This window comes from Oratosquilla oratoria, chromosome 12 (assembly GCF_046742065.1).
Source record: "Oratosquilla oratoria isolate Oo_2021 chromosome 12, ASM4674206v1, whole genome shotgun sequence".
In the NCBI taxonomy this organism is placed as follows: domain Eukaryota; kingdom Metazoa; phylum Arthropoda; class Malacostraca; order Stomatopoda; family Squillidae; genus Oratosquilla; species Oratosquilla oratoria.
In genome coordinates this window covers 35,586,703-35,613,268 of record NC_134788.1, presented here as the reverse complement: position 1 = coordinate 35,613,268, position 26,566 = coordinate 35,586,703, and the positions used below count along the sequence as shown (strand labels likewise).

Genomic DNA, 26,566 nt, shown 5'->3' with positions numbered 1-26,566 from the left:
GGTATTCTTAAAAAGAAAATTCTTTCCTTATATAAATCCTATATAAAATCTTGGAAGGGAAAGATTTATATCAGGAAAGAATTTTTTTAACAATGCCACCATAAGAATCTTGTGGTGGTATTCTTAAAAAATCTTACCTTCTATAAATCTTTCCCTTCCAAAAATTTAAGATTTGAGATGAGGTGTCTGAGAAGTATGGTGGGGGTTACTAGGCTGGATAGAGTGAGAAATGAGGAGGTGAGGAGGAGAACAGGGGTAAAAAAGGATTTGGGAGATAGGGTTGATGAAAGAATATTAGGATGGTTTGGACACATGGAAAGAATGAGTGAAGAAAGACTAGTAAAAGAGGTATGGAAGGCAGATGTGGAGGGAGTGAACATGAGGGGACGTCCTAGGATGAGGTGGATGGATGGGGTGAAGGGGGCTTTGGGGAAGAGGGGAATGTCTGTTGAGGAAGGAAGGGAGAGGACGGAAGACAGAGGTGAGTGGAGAATGGTTGTATATGGATGATGTTGTGACTGCATGAGGAGGAATGGGCGGGGGGGTGGGGGGTGGGGTAGTATGTGTGAGTAAATTTTGACGCAGCCCGAAGGGATTTCTCCCCGTCCTCGCCTTATATGCAAAGGGGTACAGAGAGGGGGGGTCGCCGATTAAATGAAGCGGCCTTGCTGTGGATGTGCTGTGTCTTGCGACACTGCTTCTGACCCAGGGCGGTGGGCAAGGTGCAGGGATGACCCGTCATCCAGGAGGTGCTCAGATGAGAGGAAGGGTGGGAGGGGTGTGGAGGGTATTTAGGGATGAAATGGGTGGGAGTGTTTTTATGCCTTTCCCTTTTTGGCTACCTCCCTTGGAAGGGGGAAAAAGCCTTGGTATATGTATGTATGTATAAGGAAATAATTTTTTTTAACAATACCACTGTAAGAATCTCATGGTGGTATTCTTAAAAAGAGAATTCTTTCCTTATAATCTTATATAAAATCTTGGAAGGGAAAGATTTATATCAGGAAAGATTTTTTTTTAACAATGCCACCATAACAATCTTGTGGTGGTATTCTTGAAAAAAAAAATCTTGCCTTGTATAAATCTTTCCCTTCCAAGGATTTAAGATTTATATAAGGAAAGAATTTTTTTTTAACAATACCATTGTAAGAATCTTATGGTGGTATTCTTAAAAAAGAATTCTTGCCTTATACAGGGAGACCTCTCATTAACGGATGTTGATTAGCTGCGTTTGTGGTGTTTTCGCTGTGTTTTCGGTGTTTTGGAGTGGTTTTTGGGTGATTGCATAGTGATTGCACATCACTAAACAACAGCATCAAAAACACCGAAAACACCGCAAACGCAGCTAATCAAAGTCCGTTAATGAGAGGTCTCACTGTATAAATCTTTCCCTTTCAAGGATTTAAGATTTATATAAGGAAATAATTTTTTTTAACCTTACCACCATAAGAATCTTATGGTGGTATTCTTAAAAAGAAAATTCTTGCCTTATATAAATCTTTCCCTTCCTTTCAAGGATTTATATAAGATTTACATAAGGAAAGAATTTTTTTTTAGAATACCACCGTTTCACTCTAGATGGAGGCAAAAGTGTTAATAGAATTTTTGAAGATGGGCGGTGGCAGGAGGAGGGAAATGGTTCTCTCTGATGCCTGTCCTGTTGGGCCACTACTCGCAGGTACTTGTCATTGCCCCAGAAAAAAAAAAAAAAAAAAAAGAGTGGCAGGAGGTTGATAAGGAAAAGGTGTTCCTACTTGTCGACTATGGTGATTCTGGCACCAAGAGTAATTTTTTAAATCCTCTACATAAAGGTCTTCCTCTTGGGTTCACACGACTTGTACCCTCAGAGCTACAGATGCGTCGGATTCAGGTTCGCTATGGTGCCCACCAAGAGTCGTTTTTTAGAACTTCTAATTAAAGTTCTTCCTCTCCTTGGGGTTGCAGGACTTGTACCATCAGAGCTACAGCCGTGTCGGAGTCATGTTCGCTTCAGTGCCCAACTTCCACGAGTTCTACATGGAGGCCGATGTCAACAACCAAGGTGCTGAGTGTCTTCGGCTTCTCAACGAGATCATCGCAGATTTTGACGAGGTGAGTTATTAGGATTTTGGTGTAACGTACGGGCGTATGTTACTGGACTAGGTGGCATAGGGAGAGAATGACACTCAGTTTGGCTTATGCGCTTCATTCTGGTGGATACTTGCATCGGTCTATGGACTGACGTACATGGGACTGACGACTGACCGTGAAGGCCTATTGACGAGATACAGTACAGAGGTCAGACTAATTGACTGAAAGCGCAAACAGGCGGTATACACGCCCAGGCCCGATCTGATGCCTCGACCAGGTGCGACCTAATTGGGGTGTCAGGTCAGACTGCCACACAACTCTTATCTTGCATCAATTTGCACCTACAAGCATACTTAAGAACATAAGAATGAAGGAGACTGCAAGAGACCATAAGGCCTACACTAGGAAGCTCCATATCATCACCACCTGTCATCCCCATCCATAAAGTTGTCTAATCGTTTTTTAAAACAACTGATAGTTTCAGCACTTACTACATGGTTACTAAGTTTATTCCATTCGTCGACCACCCTATTAGTAAACCAATTCTTGCCTATTTCCTTCTTAAATCTAAATTTGTCCAGTTTAAATCCATTACCGCAAGTCCTGCCCTGTTGTCTTAATATGATGACCTTGTTTGTACTTGTGGGGTACATGTACATTGGTCAGGCTAGAGCAGCATTTCCTGACCTTTTTGTTTCAGGGGACCCCAATACTATCCTCATGGCATGACCACAACCCCACTAATCGTACACATGTTAATATATATGACTAGTTGACTGTAAAAAGTAGGGGACAGGTATAATAAATAAGAAAGGTAATCTAAGGTTATAAAAGACAAAGTTAGCATTATTGAATTTTATCATAGCTGTATGAAACTTGATATTAATTTAGCATACAAGATATTTTGGCGACCTCAGGGTTCGGAAACGGTGGGCTAGAGTTTGGGGTAGTGAGTCAGGGAGTGTGGTGGGGGTGTGAAGGTGTTGATGAGTTTTGAAGAAGGGCTATAAAGAGATGATTTGGGTCACATGAAGAATCGTCACCCCACGTCCCACCTGAAGAATTGTCACCCCAGTATGCCAAATATCAACAGTGGAATAAAAATTAGGTTGTGTTGAATGAGGGTTATGCTTATTGTCATCAACTTGTACAACCGAAGAATTGTCACCCCAGAACGCCCACCTGAAGAATTGTTACCCCATGAGATCCCACCTGAAGAATTGTCACCCCAGTATGCCGAATATCTACTGTAGAATAAAGATTAGGTTAGATTAGGTCGAATGAGGGTCATGCCTATTGTCGTCGACTTGTACAACCGAAGAATCGTAAACCCAGGATGGCCCACGAGGAGAATCGTCACCCTATCCAAGTCTGGGGTGACGATTCTTCATGCGATCTGTTAATTCTTCTTGATGTCCATCACTTGCACGTCCTCATTATTGGTCGCAATGGTTAGACAACTTTATTGATAGAAATGACAGGTGGTAATGGAGATGGAACTGTCTAGTGTAGGCCTTATGGTCTCTTGTGGTCTCCTTCATTCTTATGTTCAATGTGTTTTATTGTGGCTAAGGTGAAGAAGGAAGGAAGGAAGGAAGGGAGAGGACGGAAGACAGAGGTGAGTGGAGAATGGTTGTATATGGATGATGTTGTGACTGCATGAGGAGGAATGGGCGGGGGGGTGGGAGGTGGGGTAGTATGTGTGAGTAAATTTTGACGCAGCCCGAAGGGATTTCTCCCCGTCCTCTCCTTATATGCAAAGGGGGACGGAGAGGGGGGGTCGCCGATTAAATGAAGCGGCCTTGCTGTGGATGTACTGTGTCTTGCGACACTGCTTCTGACCCAGGGCGGTGGGCAGGGTTCAGGGATGACCCGTCATCCAGGAGGTGCTCAGATGAGAGGAAGGGTGGGAGGGGTGTGGAGTGTATTTAGGGATGAAATGGGTGGGAGTGTTTTTATGCCTTTCCCTTTGTGGCTACCTCCCTTGGAAGGGGGAAAAAGCCTTGGTATATGTATGTATGTATGTAAGGTGAAGAAGACTTGGGTTTGGTTAGAGAGTGTGAATGAATGACGACTTGTTTCTCTGCTGCGTCACAGCTGATGGATGAGGAGCGGTTCCGCTGCATCGATAAGATCAAGACGGTGGGTTCCACCTTCATGGCCGCGGTGGGGCTCATGCCCGACATGCGGATTCAGGAGGACAAGGAGGAGTCGTGTGGATTCTACATGAGCACTCTTGCCGAACTGGCCTTCGCCTTCAGGGAGAAGTTGGCCAACATTAACGAAAACTCCTACAATGACTTCACATTACGTGTCGGTGAGTGTTCTCAATTTTGCTGTACAGGTCGAGTCTCGATTATCCGAAATACTCGGGACTTTTACCAGAATGGATAATCGATTTTTATGGATGATTCGGGAATTCAGTGTAAATTAATAAAAATGGTACTAGAGATCAGGAAATTAATTAAGAAGTCATTAAAGAAGTTAAATAAGGAAATACAGGTACAGGTAAATGATAAAATGAAACCATAAATAACAGATTATTGATTTAGCGGTGATTTTTTATGGATATTTATACAGATTTTGCAGGATAGTGTACGGATTATTGATTTAACAGTGATTTTTTACGGAATTTCTGGGTTTTTTGAATATCTGAGCCCAGATAATCGGGACTTCACCTGTATCTGTAAATGAATGGAATTGAAAAAAAAAAAAAAAAAAATTACATCATATCACATCCTTAGGATGTGAATATGTAAAACTATTAATTAAACTTTTAATGTTATATTATTGCTGTATTTTCAGTTTTATTTTTAAAAATCTTCTGTAAATGTTCATGCCATTTTTTACCTACACTGAAAGCTACCCCTAACACAGTTTCATACCTTTCTTACCTCCGACACAGTTTTGTATAATTTCTTTCTCTAGTCTGGAGTGGAGTACATGGGGATGGAATGGATGGGAGTGGATTTTGTGCCTTTGTTTTTTTTGGCTACCTCCCTTGTGAGGGGGGAAAAAAGCCTTGGTATATGTATGTACTATATCATTATATATCAGATTGTTTGTATAATTATTATTGTTAGACCTTTTATTTTATTGTGGTAACAAAGGTAATTTACATATAATAATAATAATAATAATAATAATACATACTACATACATATTCAGTGAGACCTCTCATTAACGGACATTAATTAGCTGCGTTTGCGGTGTTTTCAGTGTTTTTGGTGCTGTTGTTTAGTGCTGTGCAATCACTATGCAATCACCCAAAAACCACTCCAAAACACCGAAAACACAGCAAAAATACCAAAGACCCCTTACAAGGGAGGTAGCCAAAGTCAAAGGTATAAATCCACTCCCACCCATTTCACCCAAACATACTCCACTCCCGTCCATCCTCCTCCCTCCCTCTTATCTTGGCACCTCCTGGGTGACGAGTCATCCCTGCATCCTGTCCAGTGTCGCAAGACACAGCACATCCACAGCAAGGCTGCTTCATTAAATCAGCGACCCCCCCCCCCTCTGCCCCTCTCATATAGAAAAAGAGAAGACTGGGAGAAATCCCTTCAGGCTGTGTCAAAATATCATTAACCCATTAAACTTCGATGACAAGATTCTTGTCATTTGGTCAAATAAAACAAAAAAATCATAAAACACCAAAATGTTTGATCAAACAGCACCAGAAGAACATGACGTCAGTCCTCCTCGCTTTGTGCGAGGACTGACGTCATATTTTTCTGGTGCTGTTTGATCAAACATTTTGGTGTTTTATGATTTTTTTGTTTTATTTGACCAAATGACAAGAATCTTGTCATCGGAATTTAATGGGTTAACTCATACTCCCTCACCCCCATCCCCCACCCTCCTCCTTCCATGCATCCACAGCATCATCCATGCACAACCATTCTCCACTCACGCCTGTCTTCTCCCTTCCTTCTTCAACAGACCTCCTTTTTTCCAGTGCCTCTTTCACCCCATCCATCCATCTCATCCTTGGTCGCCCCCTCATGTTCACTCCTTCCACCTCTGCCTTCCACACCTCTTTTACTAGTCTTTCTGCACTCATTCTTTCCATGTGTCCAAACCATCCCAAAATAAAATTAAGAAAATGTTGACGAGTCAAACACCATGTGAGGACGGAGCTTTTATTTGTATGACGTTTCACTTATTTTCATGTACTTGAAAAAGCTGTAATAAGTGAAAAGTTGTACAAATAAAGGCTCCGTCCTCACATGGTGTTTAACCCGTCAGTCTTGTCGGCAACTGTTACTTTCATGAAAATAAGAAAATATTCTTCGCTCCCACGCAGGAATGAACCTTGGTCCGGTTGTGGCTGGAGTCATTGGTGCCCGGAAGCCGCAGTACGACATCTGGGGCAACACCGTCAACGTTGCCTCGCGCATGGACTCAACTGGGCTACCCAACCACATACAGGTGACGAAACAAGAGACGAATGGAAACCTTACCTTGGTGCTTTGTTCATTGTAGGAATAACTTCAGAGGGACTTAAAAGGATTACAAAGACCTTTTGGTCCATATCTAGGCTGGATGTGAAAAAAAAAATCATTAATGATAAACAAATAAATGAATAAATAAATACTATAATAATGTAAATAATAAAATACATAAATAAATGTATAGGTATAGATGAATAATAAACAAACATGTAAATAGTAAATAATAATAGATTGACATATAACTAATAATAAATGAGAATCAAACAAATAATAATAAACAGACAAATGGTAACAAAACAAATAAATAATATAAATGATAGTACAGCATCTTGCTTAGGTGTTTATCTAAATGATTTTTAAAAGTTCGAATTGACTTCCAGCCAGGGCTTCTTGTTCTTCCTGATGGGTCCCCCCCCCCCCAGTTCATATCTTTGAGAACTTTAAGGTTGTGTCTCTTTTCTTGAAAGTCATTACCAGTTAGGTGTTGGGGATTTAATGAAATGGCAAAAACCTTCTCATCCTCCTTACCTTGCTCAGGTGTTTGTCTAAACGAATCTTCAAGTTTCGAACTGAACTACAATGCACTGCCTCTGCAGGAAGTTTATTCCATTCATTAACTACTCCGTTGGGGAAGTTGTGTCTACCCACTTCCAAATTAAATGTATATCTTGAAAGTTTGAGAGACCATAATTTCTTGTCGAATTCTCATTCAGTATGAAAATTTTGTCACTTTTGAGGAATTTAAGGGAAATTAAGGGGCAGAACTTCTTCCTCCTCCTCCTCCTCCCCATCCTCCTGGTCTTCTTTGTGTCAATACGCCTCTGCTCCAGTGTCCCCTTGACACGTATAGCTTTGTAATATAATTAAATTTGTAATCTTGGTCAAATCATTGTATATGTCAATTATAATCAAAATTGTATATTATGAATATTGTCACATACAAGGATAGCTGTTATATTGTAAAATGTATTCATATATAACATTTTTTGCATACTCTGTACAAAGCATTAATATATTCATCACGTATAGTTTATGTCATGGCGGATGAGCAATCCAAAAATAAGTCCTGAAGAGATTTGAATTTTCATTAATCCTTCACTTAGGACGATACCTGTTCACCTTGAAGTGGTAAATAACCACATCCTCGTCCTCCCCATCCTCCTGTTCATCCCCCTCCCCATCCTCCTCTCCATCCATCCTCCTCCTCCTCCTCTTCAGTATCCTCCCCCATTTTCTCCCACGTTCTCCTTCTCCCCATCCTTACTCCATCTGTCCACCTGTTCAAATAAAACCTGCCCCTTCCACCCTTTAAGCTACATTTATACATTTCACTGTCTTCTGCAGGTTACGGAGGATGTGTACCAGGTGCTGCGCAACTACCCGTACGAATTCGAGTGTCGAGGGAAGGTGAAGGTGAAGGGCAAAGGTGAAATGACCACGTACTTCCTCACCGCCCGCAAGCAGACGACGGCTGTCAAATTGACAGACCCTAATGCACAGCTCCTTGCGAGTCGCCAACAACAGCTACGTCATGGTACTGCATTCTCTCTCTCTCTCTCTCTCTCTCTCTCTCTCTCTCTCTCTCTCTCTATATATATATATATATATCTACCACTTTCTGCTTTGTGGTATAAAAAGTTTTCATCTAGTGACTAGACTTCTAGCAATGGATGATGGGATGTGTTGTGAGTTGTGTTATGTGGCAGATGTCGTATGCCGGTTGGCGTTGAGTGCATAAGGGACATGAAACACGATAGCCCCCTCTCCTTCCAAACCCGTTTCTTTTTTGCCATCAGATTTTACTGAACTCAGATGTGTTTTTGCATGCCTTATTTTTCTTACAATTTGGATTTTGATGACTTTTTTTCAAAGAAAATTTTGTTCCAGTTTTTGCACATTTGTAGATGTATGAAAACTGTGACAAAATTTTGCAGGAGAAAGTTGTCGAGAACCGAATCAAATGAAAAAATATGGCACATGAAAACTGAGGTTTGACTATTATTATTATTAATGTGAAAAGACACTTTGGTTGGGTGTTTTTCATGGAATATCTGAAAAATGGTGGAGTAGATGTAGTGTAGTGGCTGGTGAGGTTGTTTACAGAGCTGAGCGCTTTACCACTGAACAGGTAGTGCATTACCACCGGACAGGTAGTGCGTTACCAAAAAATGTGGGATGCATTTCCGTCACTGTATTACTGATTTTAATTTCCATTGAGTGGTCCATGTTACTGCTTATGTGTATGTGTATATGTGTAGTATATATATATATATATATATATATATATATATATATATATATATATATGCAACACAAATCACTAAAATGTGTGAATGTAAGATTTTGCAGAAAACTGCTCGGGAAATAAGATACCATGATCTGAACCTTTTTGTCTATTCAGACATTTTCTGAATAGACAAAAACATTCGGATCATAGTGTCTTATTTCCTGAGTGGTTTTCTTTGATATACTGTATATATGTGTGTATGAGAAATCACATAAACTCGTGAATCTAAATATGTGGAAAAACCACCAAGGAAAAAGAAAAACTGATGACCAAGCGCTTTTGTCTATTCAGATATCCTCAGGTTACATGTACCCTGAGGATGTCTGAATAGACGAAAGTGCTTGGTCATCAGTTTTTCTTTTTCCTTGGTGGTTTTTCCGCATATATGTGTGTGTCTGTGTGTGTATATTGATTTAAACTATGACAAATGTAACTGAAGAAGTATACGAGGAATAATGGAAGAATTTTACTACCTTAAACATGCCTATTGTGATCAAGACCCTAAGGGTCGAAACGTTAAGGCAGTAAAATTCTTCCATTATTCCTCGTATACTTCCTGCGCCTTCAGTTATCTTGAATTATGACAAAAGAAACAATATAGATTTAATATATCTAGACTTTGCAAAAGCTTTTGATACCGTCCCACACGAAAGACTACTTACCGTATTTTCCGGCTTAAAATGCGCACCCATGCACTTCGTTTCTCAGTACACAGATAGCGCGCACCGACGTATAACGCGCATGCCAGGAAAATTCACTGGTGGCTAAGGCTCGTGAACTGCATGTATGCGACTCCTGCTTGCGTTGGTCCATTGTTTTGTGGGAAATTTGAGCCATGAAAAGTTTATTGAATACAAAATGTACATGAAAAATTTCGGATTTTTACAGAAAAATTGTAATTTACTATCCTGAGGGAATAATTCATCTTGCAAGTTTTTATCACCGTGTTCAAGTTTTTATCACCGTGTACAAGTTTTTATCGCCATGCAGCAACTATGTTTCGGTTCATAAGTGTCTTTACTGAAGTGACGTTTAGTTTAACAAACTCTCGCAAGAGGGTGTTTAGTGTAGGCTAGATTGGCAATAGAACTGTCAATCTCGGCCCTGATCTCGCATATTCCGGGTGAGCTAAAACGGCCAACGTTCATGATGTTGGTACCAGTGCTGTTTTACGGATCCCAAATATTTGCATAGACTACGATCATTAATGTTAGTAAAAATAAACCAATGAAATAACGGCGATTAATTACTTAGTATCATTTGAACGAGGTTACATGGAGAAGTATTTTTCATTGGCTAGAGCCACCGCTGGGAAATCTGTTGATTTGTCACTAAATTAAGTGTCAGTTTAGGCATCAATCAGCACACAACTAAGAAAAAGTCGGAACTACATGTACCGGTATATGACTCATGTTGTGCGTTGGTCCCTTATTACTTTGTAGCTTAAATAGTTTGTAGGAAATATGATCTAAAAAAAAGTTTATTGGAAGTAAAATATACAGAAAAATTTCGGGATTTTTACAGAAAATTTTCATGTTATATCTTAAGGAAATAATTCGTCTTTACCATTTTTTATTTAATACTGAAACAAACTACAGACTGTTTCGTTTTAGCTTTGAACCTACAATGACAGTGGTGAAATAGGACAGTCTCTCATCGAGGTGACGTTTAGTTAATATAACTCCCAAAAGAGGGTGTTGTTTATGAACGGCCGCAACGGAATTTGTACCGTACCTAAAGTGAAGCAACAAAGCCAACATAAAAATTCAAACTAGGATGCTGTGAACATGGGCAAATATCATGAATGTTGATCATGTTTAGGCCTATTTAAACATGAAAAATAAGATTCGATAGATACCTACCTATACCAAATATTTATATAGCCCATGCTGGCGTATTCTTTCATGTCACCATGGCTGTTCTTCTTGTTCTCACGGAACGTCACGGAGAAGTGTGCCGTCCCGACTTTGTGACGGCCAACATCGTCACGTTGTTGTGAAAAAAATTATACACACAGCCGCAGAATTTTTATTGTAGGCCGTAGATAATGCGCACCATCGGATAACGCGCACCCCCCATTTTTAGGCCCTTCCAACGGAAAAAAGTCGCGCACTATATGCCGGAAAATATGGTACTAAATTAGCTTTACACGGAATAAGTGGTAGCCTATTAGGTTGGACTAGTAATTGGTTGAATAGTCGAAAACAGAGAGTTGTTTTAAATGGAAAAACTTCTAGATGGAAAAATGTTACAAGTGGAGTTCCTCAGGGTTCCGTTCTTGGGCCACTTCTATTCATAGTATATATAAATGATATAGACCATGGACTAAAATCTACTGTTTCCAAATTTGCTGATGATACAAAACTGTGTGGAGTGGCAAATGATCACTCAAACCAATTAGATATTCAAGAAGATTTAGATAAATTACAGCAATGGTCTGAAAAGTGGCTAATGAAGTTTAACACAAGTAAATGCAAGGTAATGCACACAGGTAAAAATAACAGTAAGTACGATTACAAGTTATTTGGAAATTCGTTAACAAAAGTGGATAGTGAAAAAGATCTCGGCGTAATTATCAGTAATGACCTCAAATCATCCAAGCAGTGTATTTCAGCCTCTGAGAAAGCAAATAAGATTCTAGGACTGATTGCGCGATCTTTTGATTTCAAAAGTCCATCACTCATTAACAAGCTATATAAATCATTAGTTCGTCCACATTTGGAATATGCTGTTTCCGTATGGTCACCGAATCTCTTAAAAGACATTGACAGACTGGAAAAAGTACAACGGCGAGCCACAAAACTGATTCCAAATATCAAAAATAAATCATACGAAAATCGACTACAACATATGAATCTGTTTTCCCTAAAAAAGCGTAGACTCAGAGGTGACTTGATACAGGTCTTTAAGATTTTAAAGGGAGTTGACAACATCAAAAGTGACAAAATTTTCACATTGAATGAGAATCAGACAAGAAACAATGGTCTCAAACTGTCCGGAAATAGATTCAATTTGGAAGTAGGTAGAAACAACTTTGCCAACCGTGTAGTTAATGAATGGAATAAACTTCCTGCACAGGTAGTGCAATGCAGTTCAGTTCGAAGCTTTAAGAATCATTTAGATAAACACCTAAGCAAGATGCTGTAATGATTATAATTTATTCTATATTATTTGTTTTTGTTTTGTTATCATTTGTCTGTCTTATTTTCATTTATTATTATTTATATGTCAACTTGTTATTATTTACTATTTACCTGTTTGTTTATTATTTAACTGTACCTATGCATTTATTTATGTATTTCATTTGTTATTTACATTGATATAGTTTTTATTTATTATTTTATTATCATTATTTTTTTCTGCATCTGACCTAGATATGGACCAAAAGGTCTCCTGTCGGCATGCTCCGCCCATGTAATCCTGTGTAATATACATATATATATATATATATATATATATATATATATATACAGTATATATATATATATATATATATATATATATATATATATATATATATATATATATATATATATACAGTATATATATATAGGCTAGTATTCTGACAAGTGTTTGTGTCAATTGACATTTGGAAATAAACTCATCTGCTGGGATTCGAATCCCAGCAGATGAGTTTATTTCCAAATGTCAATTGACACAAATACTTGTCGGAAGACTAGCCTGCATAAAGGATTTGATGAAATACAGTACATACCACGTTCTACCCGGGTGCCCTCGGCGGAACGACTGGGCCGTGAACTAAGTCGTTTCGTTTTGAAGGGTGAGGATGGCGTGATGGTACGGTCTTCATCTTGTAAGACACAAGCCGCTCAGGTGAGGGTTCGAATCCCAGCAGATGAGTTTATTTCCACATATATATATATATATAGATATATATATATATATATATATATATGTATATATATATATATATATATATATATATATATATACAGCTCTAAGGAAATTAAAGTCTGTAATGCAGTTTCGGAAATGCACCCCAGATTTTTTGGTAATGCACTACCTGTCTGGTGGTAACACACGCCTAGCTCTGGTTTGTTTAATGTGCCCCATAGGGAGGAAGTGTATTGGTGGGCTGGAGGAGTGAATGTATAAATCTGCTGCCCCAGGGCAACAGTAGTTGGTAAATGGAGAAAAGCAGTGAGGTTTTAGGAGAGGAAGATGGTGCGTACATCAAGTATTTATAGCAAGAAAAACTGTCAAAAGTGTTGAGCCAAAAGGTAAGATTTTTTTTGTTTTTTCATGGACTTGAAAGTGTATATCATGGTCAGTATGGAGGTGTTGTAGATGTATGGAACAGAGGGAAGTCTGTTGAAGGTAGTTGGAATTTTTGACAGTAGTTGGGCAGGAGAGGGATGTCTGTTGAGCAAGGAACTGAGAAGGCGGGAGATAGAGGCGAGTTGAGAATGGCTGTACAGGGTATATGGTTGATATTTTGCTGAAGCATGAAGGGAGGGAATCTCGCTGGCTGAGCGGGTTAGGGTGTTGTTACTTGCGGCGAAGGTCAAGGAGATGGTTGTTCGAAGTTGAACCAAGGGCATTATGGTTCATTAAATTCCATGCTACAAAGTCCTCTGTGAGGGGCACCATCCTAACCTTCTGATAGGGAGTGGGGTGAGAAAATTATGAGGGGATTGTACCGTTTTATATATATATATATATATATATATATATATATATATATATTATATATATATATAAATGTACTTCTTTAGGGCTACAGAGAGTAGGATGGTTAGTCTTATCCTCAGGATGAAATGGGTGGGAGTGGAATTATGCCTTTTGACTTTGGCTATCTCCCATGTAAAGGGGGAAAAAGCCCTTGGCTTATGTATGTGATTGTACTTGAGTAAACATTTAGGGCAGATTTGGAATGCGAGGGAGGCACAAAGAACCCATGAATGTTTTTAAGAAGAAGGTTTTTGAGATGAAGTGCATTAGAAGCATTGTAGGTGTTGCAGTAATGGATTGGAAGAGAAATGGGGAGGGGGGGGGAAAGAGTGAGAATGGAAATAATGAGGGGATCTAAAAGTACGAGTATTGTGTTTGGGTACATGGAAAGAGTGAGTGAAGAAACTAACAAAATAGAATGTGGAAGGCTGATGTGGATGGAGTGGACTTGTGGGGAAAAACAAGGATGAGGTGGATGGATGGAATAAATGGAGTTGTTGGGTGCATGAGGATCACCTTTTAAAACCCTTTAACCTCAGATGACATGATGAAAAAAGACATACTTTGAAATCTAAAAATCTAGTATCTAATTGTTTATAGCAAGGGCTAGCATGAAGAATATGAAAGCACCTCAGTGTCTCTCATGACTACTGAGGAAAAAACTATACATAGGTATAGGTGTTTTATGAAGTACATTACCATATCCGGTTTTTCGTATCTACACAACAAGCAGCTGGCATGAATGAGTTGAATGGGTTAAGTGGAGTAGAGATAGTGCAAACACTGGTGGATCCAGGGGGGGGGGGGGGGGGGGGGGCCCCCCCCCCCCAAAAAAAAAAAAAAAAAAACATTGCCTTTAACATCCCATTGTCTGAGAACTATTTGCTCAATTTTTTTTAAACCAACCCTCCTTTTAATATATATCTCATGTATTTTGGATTTAATTGACACTGTCCGAAGGCTGAACCGGACCTGTAAGTATTCATATGACAGTGTCATGGTGGTGTTGGAGTGCAATTGGCTTTCATCGGTTTCAGTTAGATATAGCATCGTATGATGACCTCATGATGGCAATGAATGCTGATTGGTCGAGGTGATCTTGTACGATGCTGTAGCACAACGCTGGGAAAGAGGGATGGAAAAATTTGAAGTGGCAGTTTTATTTTTTGCCATACTTGTATTCTATTTTTCAGGAAGAGCCATGTATGTGCGTGTCTATAAAGTTTTTTACCATTGCAATCTAATTGACCATTTCCTCAATATACCTTTTCAAATAGCTTCAAAATGCTTCTAAAATTGTTTACATTTCAAATCCCCCAGCTGATTCGGGTCACTTCCCACTCACTCGTACATAGTTCAGCCCCCCCCCCCAAAAAAAAAAAAAAAAAAATCTGGATCCGCCACCGAGTGCAAATGATGGGATTGTGAATGTATGAAAGGACAATTCCGCCCAGTGGTGGAGATAAACCCGGTCCAACTTTGGAGTTTGCTGTGCAAGTCCTGTGCTTTGCTGCATTGACCCAAGCAGTGTGGTTGGAGACAGGGATAACCCTTTATGAGGTGGAAGGGACATTTGGTGGAGTTTAATATGTGTGAAGTAGGTGTGCACTTTGATCTTACTTCCTCTTATCAAAATGGACTTTGGATTGGTTTTAGACTGTTGATAAGTTGAGATGATGCAGGTTTTGTGCACTCGCATACAAGTGGGTGCACATACACACACACACACACACACACACACACACACACACACTAAAGTGGGATAGAAGAAAAACAAGAGGACATGAAAAGAAAATTAAAACGGATAGTTACAGAAGAGATCTGAAAAAGAATAGCTTCCCATACAGAGTGATAGATATCTGGAACAAACTGAATGATGAAACAATGAGTGCAAAAACTATGCAAGAATTTAAGATCAAACTGGATGATGAAAGATACAAAAGCAGGTCACTATGAGCATAGCTCTCTTCCTGTAAAATACAACTAAGTAAATACAACTAGGTAAATACACACACACACACACACACACTCATGGGGAAATGTTCTACTTGAGATGATTATTGACCATACAATGACACAATGGATTCAAGAGAACACTAGGTATAGAAATGAAGAACCATGGAGATTGGACCTAATAATCACATCAGAACCTGAAATAGTGGAAAAGATTGAATATAAGACATCAATAAGTAAAAGTGACCACATATTGGTTGAACTGGAAGTAAATGAGGAAAAATACATGAAAAGAAATGAACAATATAGAAAAGGAAGATTGATGTATGAAAAATATATATATATAAAATAAGAGAATTCTTTCAAAAAGAAGACTGGGAAAAAATATACGAAGAGGAAACAACAGTGGAGGAGAAATGGAATATTTTGACAAAAATTTATAAAGGAGTGGAAAAGTATGTCCCAAGACAAAAACAAGAAAAAGAATATGTAAAGTGCTGGTACAACAAAAGTTGTAGGGAGTTAAAAAACAAAAGAGATAAAGCTTGGACAAAATGGAAAAAAGACAAAAGACCTGAAAAATGGAAAATATATACAAGTTATAGAAGTGAATATGTATAAGTGTGCAGAGAAGAAAAGAGAAAATACGAAAAAGATGTCATAGAAAAATGTAAAGATCAACCAAAACTACTTTACAGATTTGTAAACAACAGACTGAAAAACAAACAAGAATTAGAGAAACTACGACAAGGAGGAGTTGAATACACAGAGGAAATAGAAATGGCAGAAATTATTAACAAGCATTTTAAATTGGTGTTTACAAGGGAGAACATACAACCTAGAGATATCAAATGGGAGAAAATCCCCCTATGAAAGAAATAGAAGTAACAAGGAATGAAATAATGAAACACTTGAGTAATCTTGATGTCAGAAAATCGCATGACCAGATGAAATAGCAAACTGGATTTTGAAAGAATGCCGGAATAAACTGGCATACAAAATACATAGCATAATAAACAGTTCCTTGAAAGAAGGAAAAGTTCCAGAAGATTGGAAAAAAGCAAATATAGTACCTATATATAAAGGAGGAAATAAAGAAGACCCTACTAACTATAGACCAGTCTCTCTAACAAGTACAATAGCAAAAATTTGTGAAAGAATTGTCAAAAGTAGATGGGTAAGGTATTTAGAAAAACAATGTGCTAAGTCCAAGGCAATTTGGATTCAGACAAGGACGATCATGTGTCACAAACTTAATGTGTTTCTATTCAAGGCTAATAGATATAATACAAGAAAGAGATGGATGGGTTGATTGTGCATTTCTAGACCTAAAAAAAGCTTTTGACAAAGTACCACATTAGAAGTTGCTTAAGAAATTAGAAACTGAAGGAGGAATACAGGGCAAACTGCTTAAATGGATGGAAGACTTTTTGCAAGAAAGAAAAATGAGAGTAGTGATAAGAGACACTCTAATTGGGATGAAGTAATAAGTGGTGTTCCACAAGGAACAGTTCTGGTCCCAATAATGTTTGCTATATATATTAATGACATGGATAAAGGAATTGAAAGTTATATGAGCTTCTTTGCGGATGATGCAAAATTGTTGAAAAAAGTGAACACTGAAGAAGATTATGAGTCGCTACAGAATGATCTCAATAAAGTATGGAAATGGAGTAGGAAGTGGGAGATGGAATTCAATACTAAGAAGTGTAGTATAATGGAATTTGGAAGAAGCAAAAAAAGAATGGTAGGTTCATATAAATTGGGAGAAGAAGGAATACAAAAAAGTAGAAAATGAGTCATTATTATGAATAATATGTCACCTGAAAAACATATAAACAAGATTTTTGGAGAAACATAATTTAATAAGAACAATCAAAGTGGCATTTATGTACCTGGATGAACATAAGAACATAAGAATAAAAGAGACTGCAAGAGACCATAAGGCCTACACTAGGCAGCTCCGAATCCATCACCACCTGTCGTCCCCATCCATAAAGTTGTCTAATAGTTTTTTAAAACAACTGATAGTTTCAGCGCTTACTACATGGTTACTAAGTTTATTCCATTCATTGACCACCCTATTAGTAAACCAATTCTTGCCTATTTCCTTCTTAAATCTAAATTTGTCCAGTTTATACCCATTACTGCGAGTCCTGCCCTGTTGTTTTATTATGATGACCTTGTTTGCATCACCCTTGTTATAGCCTTTGATCCACTTGAACAACTTCTATTAGATCACCCTGCACTCTGCGTCTTTCCAGAGAGTGTAAGGTTAGGTGCCTAAGCCTCTCTTCGTAAGGCAAATTTCTGAGTCCATGTATCATTTTGGTCATTTTTCTCTGTACTGATTCTAGTGAGTTTATGTCCATTCTGTAGGATGGAGACCAAAACTGTACCGCATAGTCGAGGATGGGTCTAACTATTGCTAGAAGAAATTGTGAAGAAAATACTAATCACTTTGATAAGACCAAGATTGGAATATGCAGCGACAATGTGGTCACCAAGGACAAAAAAATGTATAAAAAAACTTGAAAGAATACAAAGAGCAATTACAAAATTGGCACCAACACTCTCAGAACTATCATATGAAGAGAGACTAACAAAACTTGAACTACAGACATTAGAACAAAGAAGAGAGAGAGGAGACTTGATATCTATTTATAGAATCATGAAAGGCAAATAAACTATTGATAGAGAGGATCTAATAAAATGGGATAGTAGAAATACAAGAGGACATGGAAAGAAAATCAAGAAAGACAGTAATAGAAGGGACCTGAAAAAGAACAACTTTCCCCACAGAGTAGTAGACATCTGGAACAATTTGGACGAAAAAATGGTGTGTGCAAAAACAATTCATGAATTTAAAAATAGTTTAGATAAAATGAGATATGAAGACGGGACACCACGAGCATACCTCCCCTTCCTGTAAAATACAACTAGGTAAATATAACTAAGTAAATACACACACAGTGTGGTGGATGTCTGGAACAGATGGGATGAAACAATACATACATACATATACCAGAGACTTTTTCCCCCTTACAAGGAAGGTAGCCAAAAAACAAAGGCATAAAAAACCACTCCCACCCATTCCATCCCTGATACCCTCCGCTCCCCTCCACCCTCTTATCTTGGCACCTCCTGGATGACGGGTCATCCCTGCATCTTGTCCACTGCCCTGGGTCAGAAGCAGTGTTGCAAGACACAGTATACCCACAGCAAGGCCACTTCATTAAATCGGGGACCCCCCCCTCTCCGTCCTCCCATGCATAAAAGGAGAAGACGGGGAGAAATCCCTTTGGACTGCATCAAATTTTTCTCACATATACTTCCTCACCCCCCATCCCCCCACCCATTCCACCTTATGCATCACAACATCATCCATATACAACCATTTTCCATTCACCCCTGTCTTCTGTCCTCCCCAGTGCTTCCTCTATAGACATTCCTCTCTTTTGCAATGCCCCTTTCACCCCATCCATCCACCTCATCCTAGGACGCCCCCTCATTTTCACTCCCTCCACCTCTGCCTTCCATACCTCTTTTACCAGTCTTCACTCATTCTTTCCATGTGTCCAAACCATCCCAATACTCTTTCATCAACCCTATCTCCCAACTCCCTTTCCACCCCTGTTCTCCTCCTCACCTCCTCATTTCTCACTCTATCTAACCTAGTAACCCCCATCATACTTCTCAGACACCTCATCTCAAACACATTCAAATTCCTTCTCTCTTCCTCTCTTATGTTCCATGTTTCTGCCCCATACAGTGCTGTTGGCACAATCACTCCTCCATACAGTCTCCTCTTAGCATCCATTCCCAAATGTCTATTCCTCATTACACTCTTTAATCCACCAAGGCATTTACTCGCTGTGAGATACAAAGACGAGACACCACGAGCATAGCTCCCCTTCCCGTAAAATACAGCTAGGTAAACAACTAGGTTAAATACACACATTTACCTAATTGTTTTTACCTACTTGTAGTATACAGAAAAAGAGCAATGCTCATGGGGTCCTGTCTCCTTTTCTTTAATTTTCTTCTAACGTCCCTCGACTCAAACACATGTATGGTTCCAACTTAATCTATATCCTTGATTTCCAATTATCACATTTAAATTTGAACTTGTTTATTGTTTGAGCTTGGGCTATATCGCCTCCTAAGCTATTCCAGGTATTTATGCATCTATATGAAAAACTGTGTTTCTTCACATCCTTGATATGTGGTCTTTCTTAATTTACTTCCATGACCTCTTAAAGCCCTATCATCTTTAATTAGATCTTTTCTATCAGTTCAATTTATCTCCTTTAGTGGACTGAACACTGGAATCATGTCACCTCTTTCTCTTCAATCTTTCAAAGTTGGTAGACCCATTGTTTTTGGTCTCTCCTCGTATGGTTTATCTGCCAAGCTGGGGACCAGTTTGGTTGCTGCCCATTGTATTCTCTCAGTCTTGCTTATATCCTTCACTCTGTGTGGGGAGCATACTATTGACACATATTCCATTCTTAAACATGTCAGGGTTTCGATGAGCTTTTGGTCATCTCTTTATTCACATAATGGAATGCCACTTTAATCTTCTGCAGTGTCACAAGACACAGCACATCACAGCAAGGCCGCTTCATTAAATCAGCAACACACCCTTTCCATCCCCTCTTGCAGAAAAGGAGAAGACGGGGAGAATTCCCTTCGGGCTGCGTCAAATTTTTCTCACACATACTCCCCACCCACTTTCCCTCATGCATCACAGCATCATACATATACAGCCATTCTCCATTCACCCTCATACAAGTATTAAATTGAAGCTGAGGATATTAGGGTTCATTTCTCGATGAAGAAAGAACCCTCCATTGTGTTATTTGTACATATGAAAAACGTGGCAGGTGTCAGGAATCAACTGGTCACTGTGCTCCATCCCGACACCTCGTCCCTGTCTACCGTATCTACGTGTGACGAGTTAAACACCATGTGAGGACGGAGGGGCCTTTATTTGTATGACGTTTCGCTTATTACAGCTTTTTTCAAGTACATAGTTGTGATACACTTGCTTGACATTAAATAAGAGCAATGGAGGAAATGGGGAAAGAAAGAAGTAGTGGGGGAAGGAAGAGGAGGAGGAGGAGAAGGAGAAGGGAGATTGAATACTGGGAGAGGTTGAGAAGGCTGGCCCAGATGTGTGTGGGCAAATTGCTCACAAAGGATGGTTTGAATTTTTTTTTGTTGGCCATGGGTATTAAAGGAATTATGTGGGGTGAGATGTTTCTTCCCGTGTTCCTTCCATTCCTCTTATCTAATCTCAAGCATGTGTATCACAACTACGTACTTGAAAAAAAAGCTGTAAAAAGTGAAACGTCGTACAAAAAGGCTCCTAAGTCCTCACATGGTGTTTAACTCGTCAGTCTTGTCGGCGACTACTACTTTCACGAAAAGTATCTACGTGTGTTTACCCAGTGATATGTGTGTGTGTGTGTCTGTTGATATGGAGGGAGATTTTCTTTCTGTGTCTCAGTCTGGATCTCTTTTGGTCTCTCCCTCTCACTGTCTCTCTCCCTCTTGTCCTTCCAGTGTGCTTGAAAACCCAGTCAACTTCTCCCTGTGTGAACATTTTCTAAGACCTGACAAGTCACAGCCTGAGTCATGGGTCTTAGGGGAATACATAAAAGTCCATTATCAGAAAAGGAGAGAAAAAGAAAAAGAAGAAGAAAGGGATGTACATATATAAACAAGTACACACAAAAGGATCTCATATATGCATGTACAGACCAGTATGTATCCGTATGCCCGTGCAGTGAACCCTCTACTACCTTTACTCCTCGTATATTGATTCTTAACATGTGTCCATCATATTTTCATATTTTATAGCCATAGTTCCTGTTCTGGTGTATGCCGTCAAGATGAGTTCTCTTGGTGTTTGTCCGAGGACTTTCTTTAAAGCATGATACTGTGTTGTGAGGACCAATCTTCTCCCTAACCAAAACAACCCTTCCCTCCCCCCCCCTCTGTCCAGGCATATGTAGTACCTTTCTTTAGTCCATGGATGGATAGAAACCACCTGCCTCTTTACTAACTTGACTGGAAAGAAAGAAATGAAAGAAAGAAAGAAAAGAAAAAAAAAAAGTTCCTCTGTTGAGGAACATCACTTGGTGCAGAGGGAAAGTCTGGACGTGAAAAGTGATCTCCAAGTTGACGACAGCAAGCGACTTTTTCCAAAGGTTGATTTAAAGGAAAATGGGGTGGGGGGGAAGTCACGTGGAGGTGCAAGACTTGAGATGGGTAATGCCCTGGGTCAAGTGCCAGCCTCTGAACCTCACAAACATGGAGGAACACCTTTGTGTCCTTCCTGCTGGACCTGGTCACACCCAGGAAGAACCTGCTTGTTGCTGTCAAGGTGACAACGGTTTCCACTTTTCACGTGCTGTTCCCGTTACTTTTTTCTTTCTTTCTTTCTCTTTCTTGGGCAGAAACTGTGACGTGTTAACTTTTTTTTTGGACCAGAATGAACCCCTCTGCAGTTCTTGACCTGGCTGTAGTAGTAGTATTGTTGGCCCCCGTGACCCGATGTCTCCCTTCTCTTTTGTCCACCTGCAGTTCTCCTGACCTCTTACTCTGTGCTCGGGAACAACTGTGGCGGTGGGGGGGGCGGTGGGGCCACCCTGCGTTCCCCCTATTCCCGATCTCACCATAACAGCTACCACCACTACCACCACCACCACCTTACCACCCCTATGCTACTCAGCAGCCACTTGCGATTCTACGGTAAGAGCGTCATTGCTGCTGTGTTAAATGGCTTCGTCATGGGGCCGTTTCCCTTGTCCACGACACTTGTCGGAATGACACGAGAGTGCCGGTCTTTTAGCTGCCCGCCTTCTGGAAGTAGTCAGAGCCGAGCGGAAGCCGTCCACGCGAGCCAGATCCATCTCCCAAACCTCTTTCAGGATAGTGACGTGCCTTTTGGGTCGTTGTCTCTCTCTATATGGCAGAGCTGGGTGAGTTACCACTGGACAGATAGTGTGGTACTGAAAAATCTGGGGTGCATTTCCATCACTGTGTTACTGATTTTAATTTTTTTAGAGCTGTCCGTGTTACTGCATATGTGTATGTGTATACATAACAAAGTTATGTCGTAGCACATTTGTAAAATAATACCGATGACCCACTTTTGGAGAAGAATAAGCAAAAGTATAAAGATCTGTATATTTCAATCACTAACTGTGATCCTCTTCAGCAGATGAGGATCTTCAGCTGAAGAGGATCACAGTTAGTGATCGAAATATACAGATCTTTATACTTTTGCTTATTCTTCTCTGAAAGTGGGTCATCAGTATTATGTGTATACATACTAAGGAAATTAAAATTTGTAATGCATTGACGGAAATGCACGCAATACCTGTTCGGCAGTAATGGGCCCAGCTATTGAGAATCTGCTATTCAGAATCTCTAAGGTCTAATGTCTAGGATAGAAATACCTTTTCAGGGATGCTTAGAAACATACTGGATTTCTCTGGCTTCTAGATTTCCCTGAGGGTGTTTGTATTCTAAATATTTGGAGATTTTCGAATGTGAGACTTTATTTAGAGAGAAATATCGGTACAGGAATACTTCACTATATAACTGAGTGCTATAAAGTAGGTAAAACAAATGTTGTGTGCATATATGTGAAAGCCCCAGGAGGCAAAAAAAAGAATTGAGGGGGGGGGAGGGGGCTGACAGGGTCCATGAACACAACAACTCCCCCTTATTTACGTAAATGTAAAACCCACCTTGATATATGAACTTTCGCATTGCGACCAGTCAGCTGGGAACACAACTCGGTTGTATAGTGAGGTATTCCTGTATTTTGAGATTTTCGAAGGTGAGAATTTACTTAGAGGAAAATATTGGTACTTTTTTTCTGGGGTAATTTCTGGGGTAATTTCTGCCCCACTGTATGGGGCAGAAACGTGGAACATAAGAGAAGAAGAGAGAAGGAGTTTGAATGTGTTTGAGATGAGGTGTCTGAGAAGTATGGTGGGGGTTACTAGGCTGGATAGAGTGAGAAATGAGGAGGTGAGGAGGAGAACAGGGGTAAAAAAGGATTTGGGAGATAGGGTTGATGAAAGAATATTAGGATGGTTTGGACACATGGAAAGAATGAGTGAAGAAAGACTAGTAAAAGAGGTATGGAAGGCAGATGTGGAGGGAGTGAACATGAGGGAACGTCCTAGGATGAGGTGGATGGATGGGGTGAAGGGGGCTTTGGGGAAGAGGGGAATGTCTGTTGAGGAAGGAAGGGAGAGGACGGAAGACAGAGGTGAGTGGAGAATGGTTGTATATGGATGATGTTGTGATTGCATGAGGAAGAATGGGCAGGGGGGTGGGGGGTGGGGTAGTATGTGTGAGTAAATTTTGACGCAGCCCGAAGGGATTTTCTCCCCGTCCTCTCCTTATATGCAAGGGGGGACGGAGAGGGGGGGTCGCCGATTAAATGAAGCGGCCTTGCTGTGGATGTGCTGTGTCTTGCGACACTGCTTCTGACCCAGGGCGGTGGGCAGGGTGCAGGGATGACCCGTCATCCAGGAGGTGCTCAGATGAGAGGGAAGGTGGGAGGGGTGTGGAGTGTATGTAGGGATGAAATGGGTGGGAGTGTTTTTATGCCTTTCCCTTTTTGGCTACCTCCCTTGTAAGGGGGAAAAAGCCTTGGTATATGTATGTATGTAATTCCAGAGTATTTTTTATTCAGCCAAGGGGCAGACTAGGCACAAGATGGGTTGGGGCCATTGAGGTCTGAGAGTCAGACGAGTGGAATAAAATGTGTTGCTACTAGCTGGGACGAATGGTGGTAAACAGTCTTGCTGTGCTCAGAGGATCAAGGAGATGGATCGGCCGTGGCAGTTGGCACAAGATAGTTCTCTAGATTGGGAAGCTCCAATATTTGGAACGAAGATGCATGCCTCTGAAATTCTGGAGAATTCCAATTTTGGGAAACCTTCGATAGAACGTTAAAGAATTTTTCTGGTATCCTGAATTTCCCGGATTTTAGAACTTTTCTGTTCCGAATTGTAGAAAACGATCTGCGTTTGCAGCTGCGGTACAGGGCTGGTGGTCATGCTTGTTGGCCAGGCAGAAGAACCATGGCAGTTCTCCAGAGTCCAAATTCACCAGACAGTCAAGATCATGAGATTTGCGGCGAGGGAGTGTCAACTTGGGAGATTTCTTTTCATTTAGTTAGAAAAGCAAAAAGAGCGTCAGTGTCCTGTATGACCACCTCCCTCAAATTCTATGCCGCACGAGTATTTTTCTATTTCATATCTTAGTTTGCGAACAAATTGTTATTTTGATATTGCTGTAGAGAATTTAGAAAGTGTATTCACTAGAGCATTAATCTTGTGATCAGAGAAGTTTGGTGAATGGGGTCCTTGTCATTCTGACATGTGCCGTGAAAAGCGGCTCCATTTCTTGGACAGTCCAACCCACAGAAGAAGAAGAAGAAAAAAAAAAAAATGCGTCAGTCCTCTGAAACTCAAAGGTTGGGAGAAAGGCTGGAGAGGAGACATAAGACACTAGTGCTTGTGCAGGTTACTTTTACTAATCCGCCTGTCTAATCAGCCCTGCCAATGATCCAACGTAACTGACCAAACTTTTGTTGATGTTGGGAGGAAGCCAATTGTGGGTTTGACTCTTCATCTAACTGTTGTGATATTTTGGGAAGGAGGCAGACAGGGCAGGAGGGAGGGAATGGGCACTTTGGAAATGGAAAAGGGTGTATTGCTGTGGCCTTAGAGCATGGTGTGTTTGCGTGTGTGTGTGTGTGTCTGTGTGTGTGTGTGTGTGTGTGTGTGTGTGTGTGCACATGTACATGCTTTTCTCCCCCATTTCTTAACCGTTGTGTTCTGGACGTTGTTGTTGTTGTTGAGGGCCATGTTATGTGTTGAGGTAAGAGTTTCAGGGCTGCACATGCCCTGCGGTTCTAGCCCATATGACCCCGTACGACCCCCTTTGACCCCTTCCTTCAATCCAGTCTCTCATTGTCCCATCCTTCCTTCTTTCTGAGTATCTTTGCCCCGTGCGGAGGAGTAGACGTGTGGAAAACTTCTGAAAATGACTCTGTGTCTGGGGGCATCGACTGTGCAAGTTTTGCAGAGTTGATATGCGAGGTACTTGTTGGACATCCCAGCAGATGAGCGGCATTGTTTTTACGATTGATCTTCACTTGGAAGATAAAGCCGATCACTTCTGATTTCTACTCACTCTTTTAATGGTCTCTGTAAATGTCCCTTACTGGTTCTACAGCTCTATTTTTTTTTAGTGGAGGGAAAAAAAAAAAATTAAGTTGACGGGACCACCATAAAGACCAATTTATGGAGACCCGAAACCCAAACCCCTCCTTGGCCCTTGTAAAAGAAGTAATTTGGATGTAACGATTAAAGTTCCCGCACTCAAGCACATTTTCTTCCAGTCATATTTCTCCTCAAAGACACATTCCCTCTAATCAGCATTTTGTTTTTGGCTCTCTACCTCTCTTCGCCACACTTGCTGTGTGTGCTTTATCCACAATACTTGGGAAATGTGTGTGCAGATTGATCACCGAGGAAGCAATGCAACACCTGACACAAATCTAGGAGGGAAAAGATAAAACCTTAAAGATACATCATAAAGTAAAATATTAAAGTTCCATCATAAAGAAAAGAAAAAGAAAATGAGGTGTACAGAAAAATTTGAGTTGTATTAGCCGCCCTTTGACCAGGTCCATTTTCGAGACTGAAACCGTGCTGCCGCATAATTGGCTTGGGTGCTGCATGTGCGTACCATGCAGAAGATGCTTAATATTTGAATTTAATCCCACATCAGTACGGCTCAAATGCTTGCGCTCAGCATTGGCTGCCATATGTAATGTGCATCACACTACTTGCATTATAAGATATAGATTCACTGCACTTTTACTCATTGTCTTTTACTCTGAGTAATAATAAACATAGAAAACATGATCAAACCAGTTCACAGAATCTAGGGGGTAACTCATATACAACCACAAAAAATATACAATGAAAACGCTGATGCTGTCATCCTCGTGAACCCACTTGCGTCTCATGGTGCCTATGTAGGCGTCATCGTACATTCATGCAAT

The 26,566-nt window shown here is 40.2% G+C and overlaps 1 protein-coding gene across 6 annotated transcripts in view; it reads left to right on the top strand.

Annotated features, from left to right (window-relative positions):
* Positions 1-26,566, top strand: part of LOC143031388 (uncharacterized) — a 155,811-nt gene that overhangs the window by 99,121 nt on the left and 30,124 nt on the right. For 5 of the 6 annotated variants that reach the window (XM_076195136.1, XM_076195138.1, XM_076195133.1 and 2 more), the window contains 5 exons: positions 1,945-2,091; positions 4,168-4,387; positions 6,380-6,504; positions 7,872-8,061; positions 22,051-22,218. In XM_076195136.1, the coding sequence (XP_076051251.1) occupies positions 1,945-2,091; positions 4,168-4,387; positions 6,380-6,504; positions 7,872-8,061; positions 22,051-22,218 (850 nt within the window). The remainder of the gene's footprint in view (positions 1-1,944; positions 2,092-4,167; positions 4,388-6,379; positions 6,505-7,871; positions 8,062-22,050; positions 22,219-26,566) is intronic. The other variant, XM_076195137.1, reaches the window with a different exon arrangement.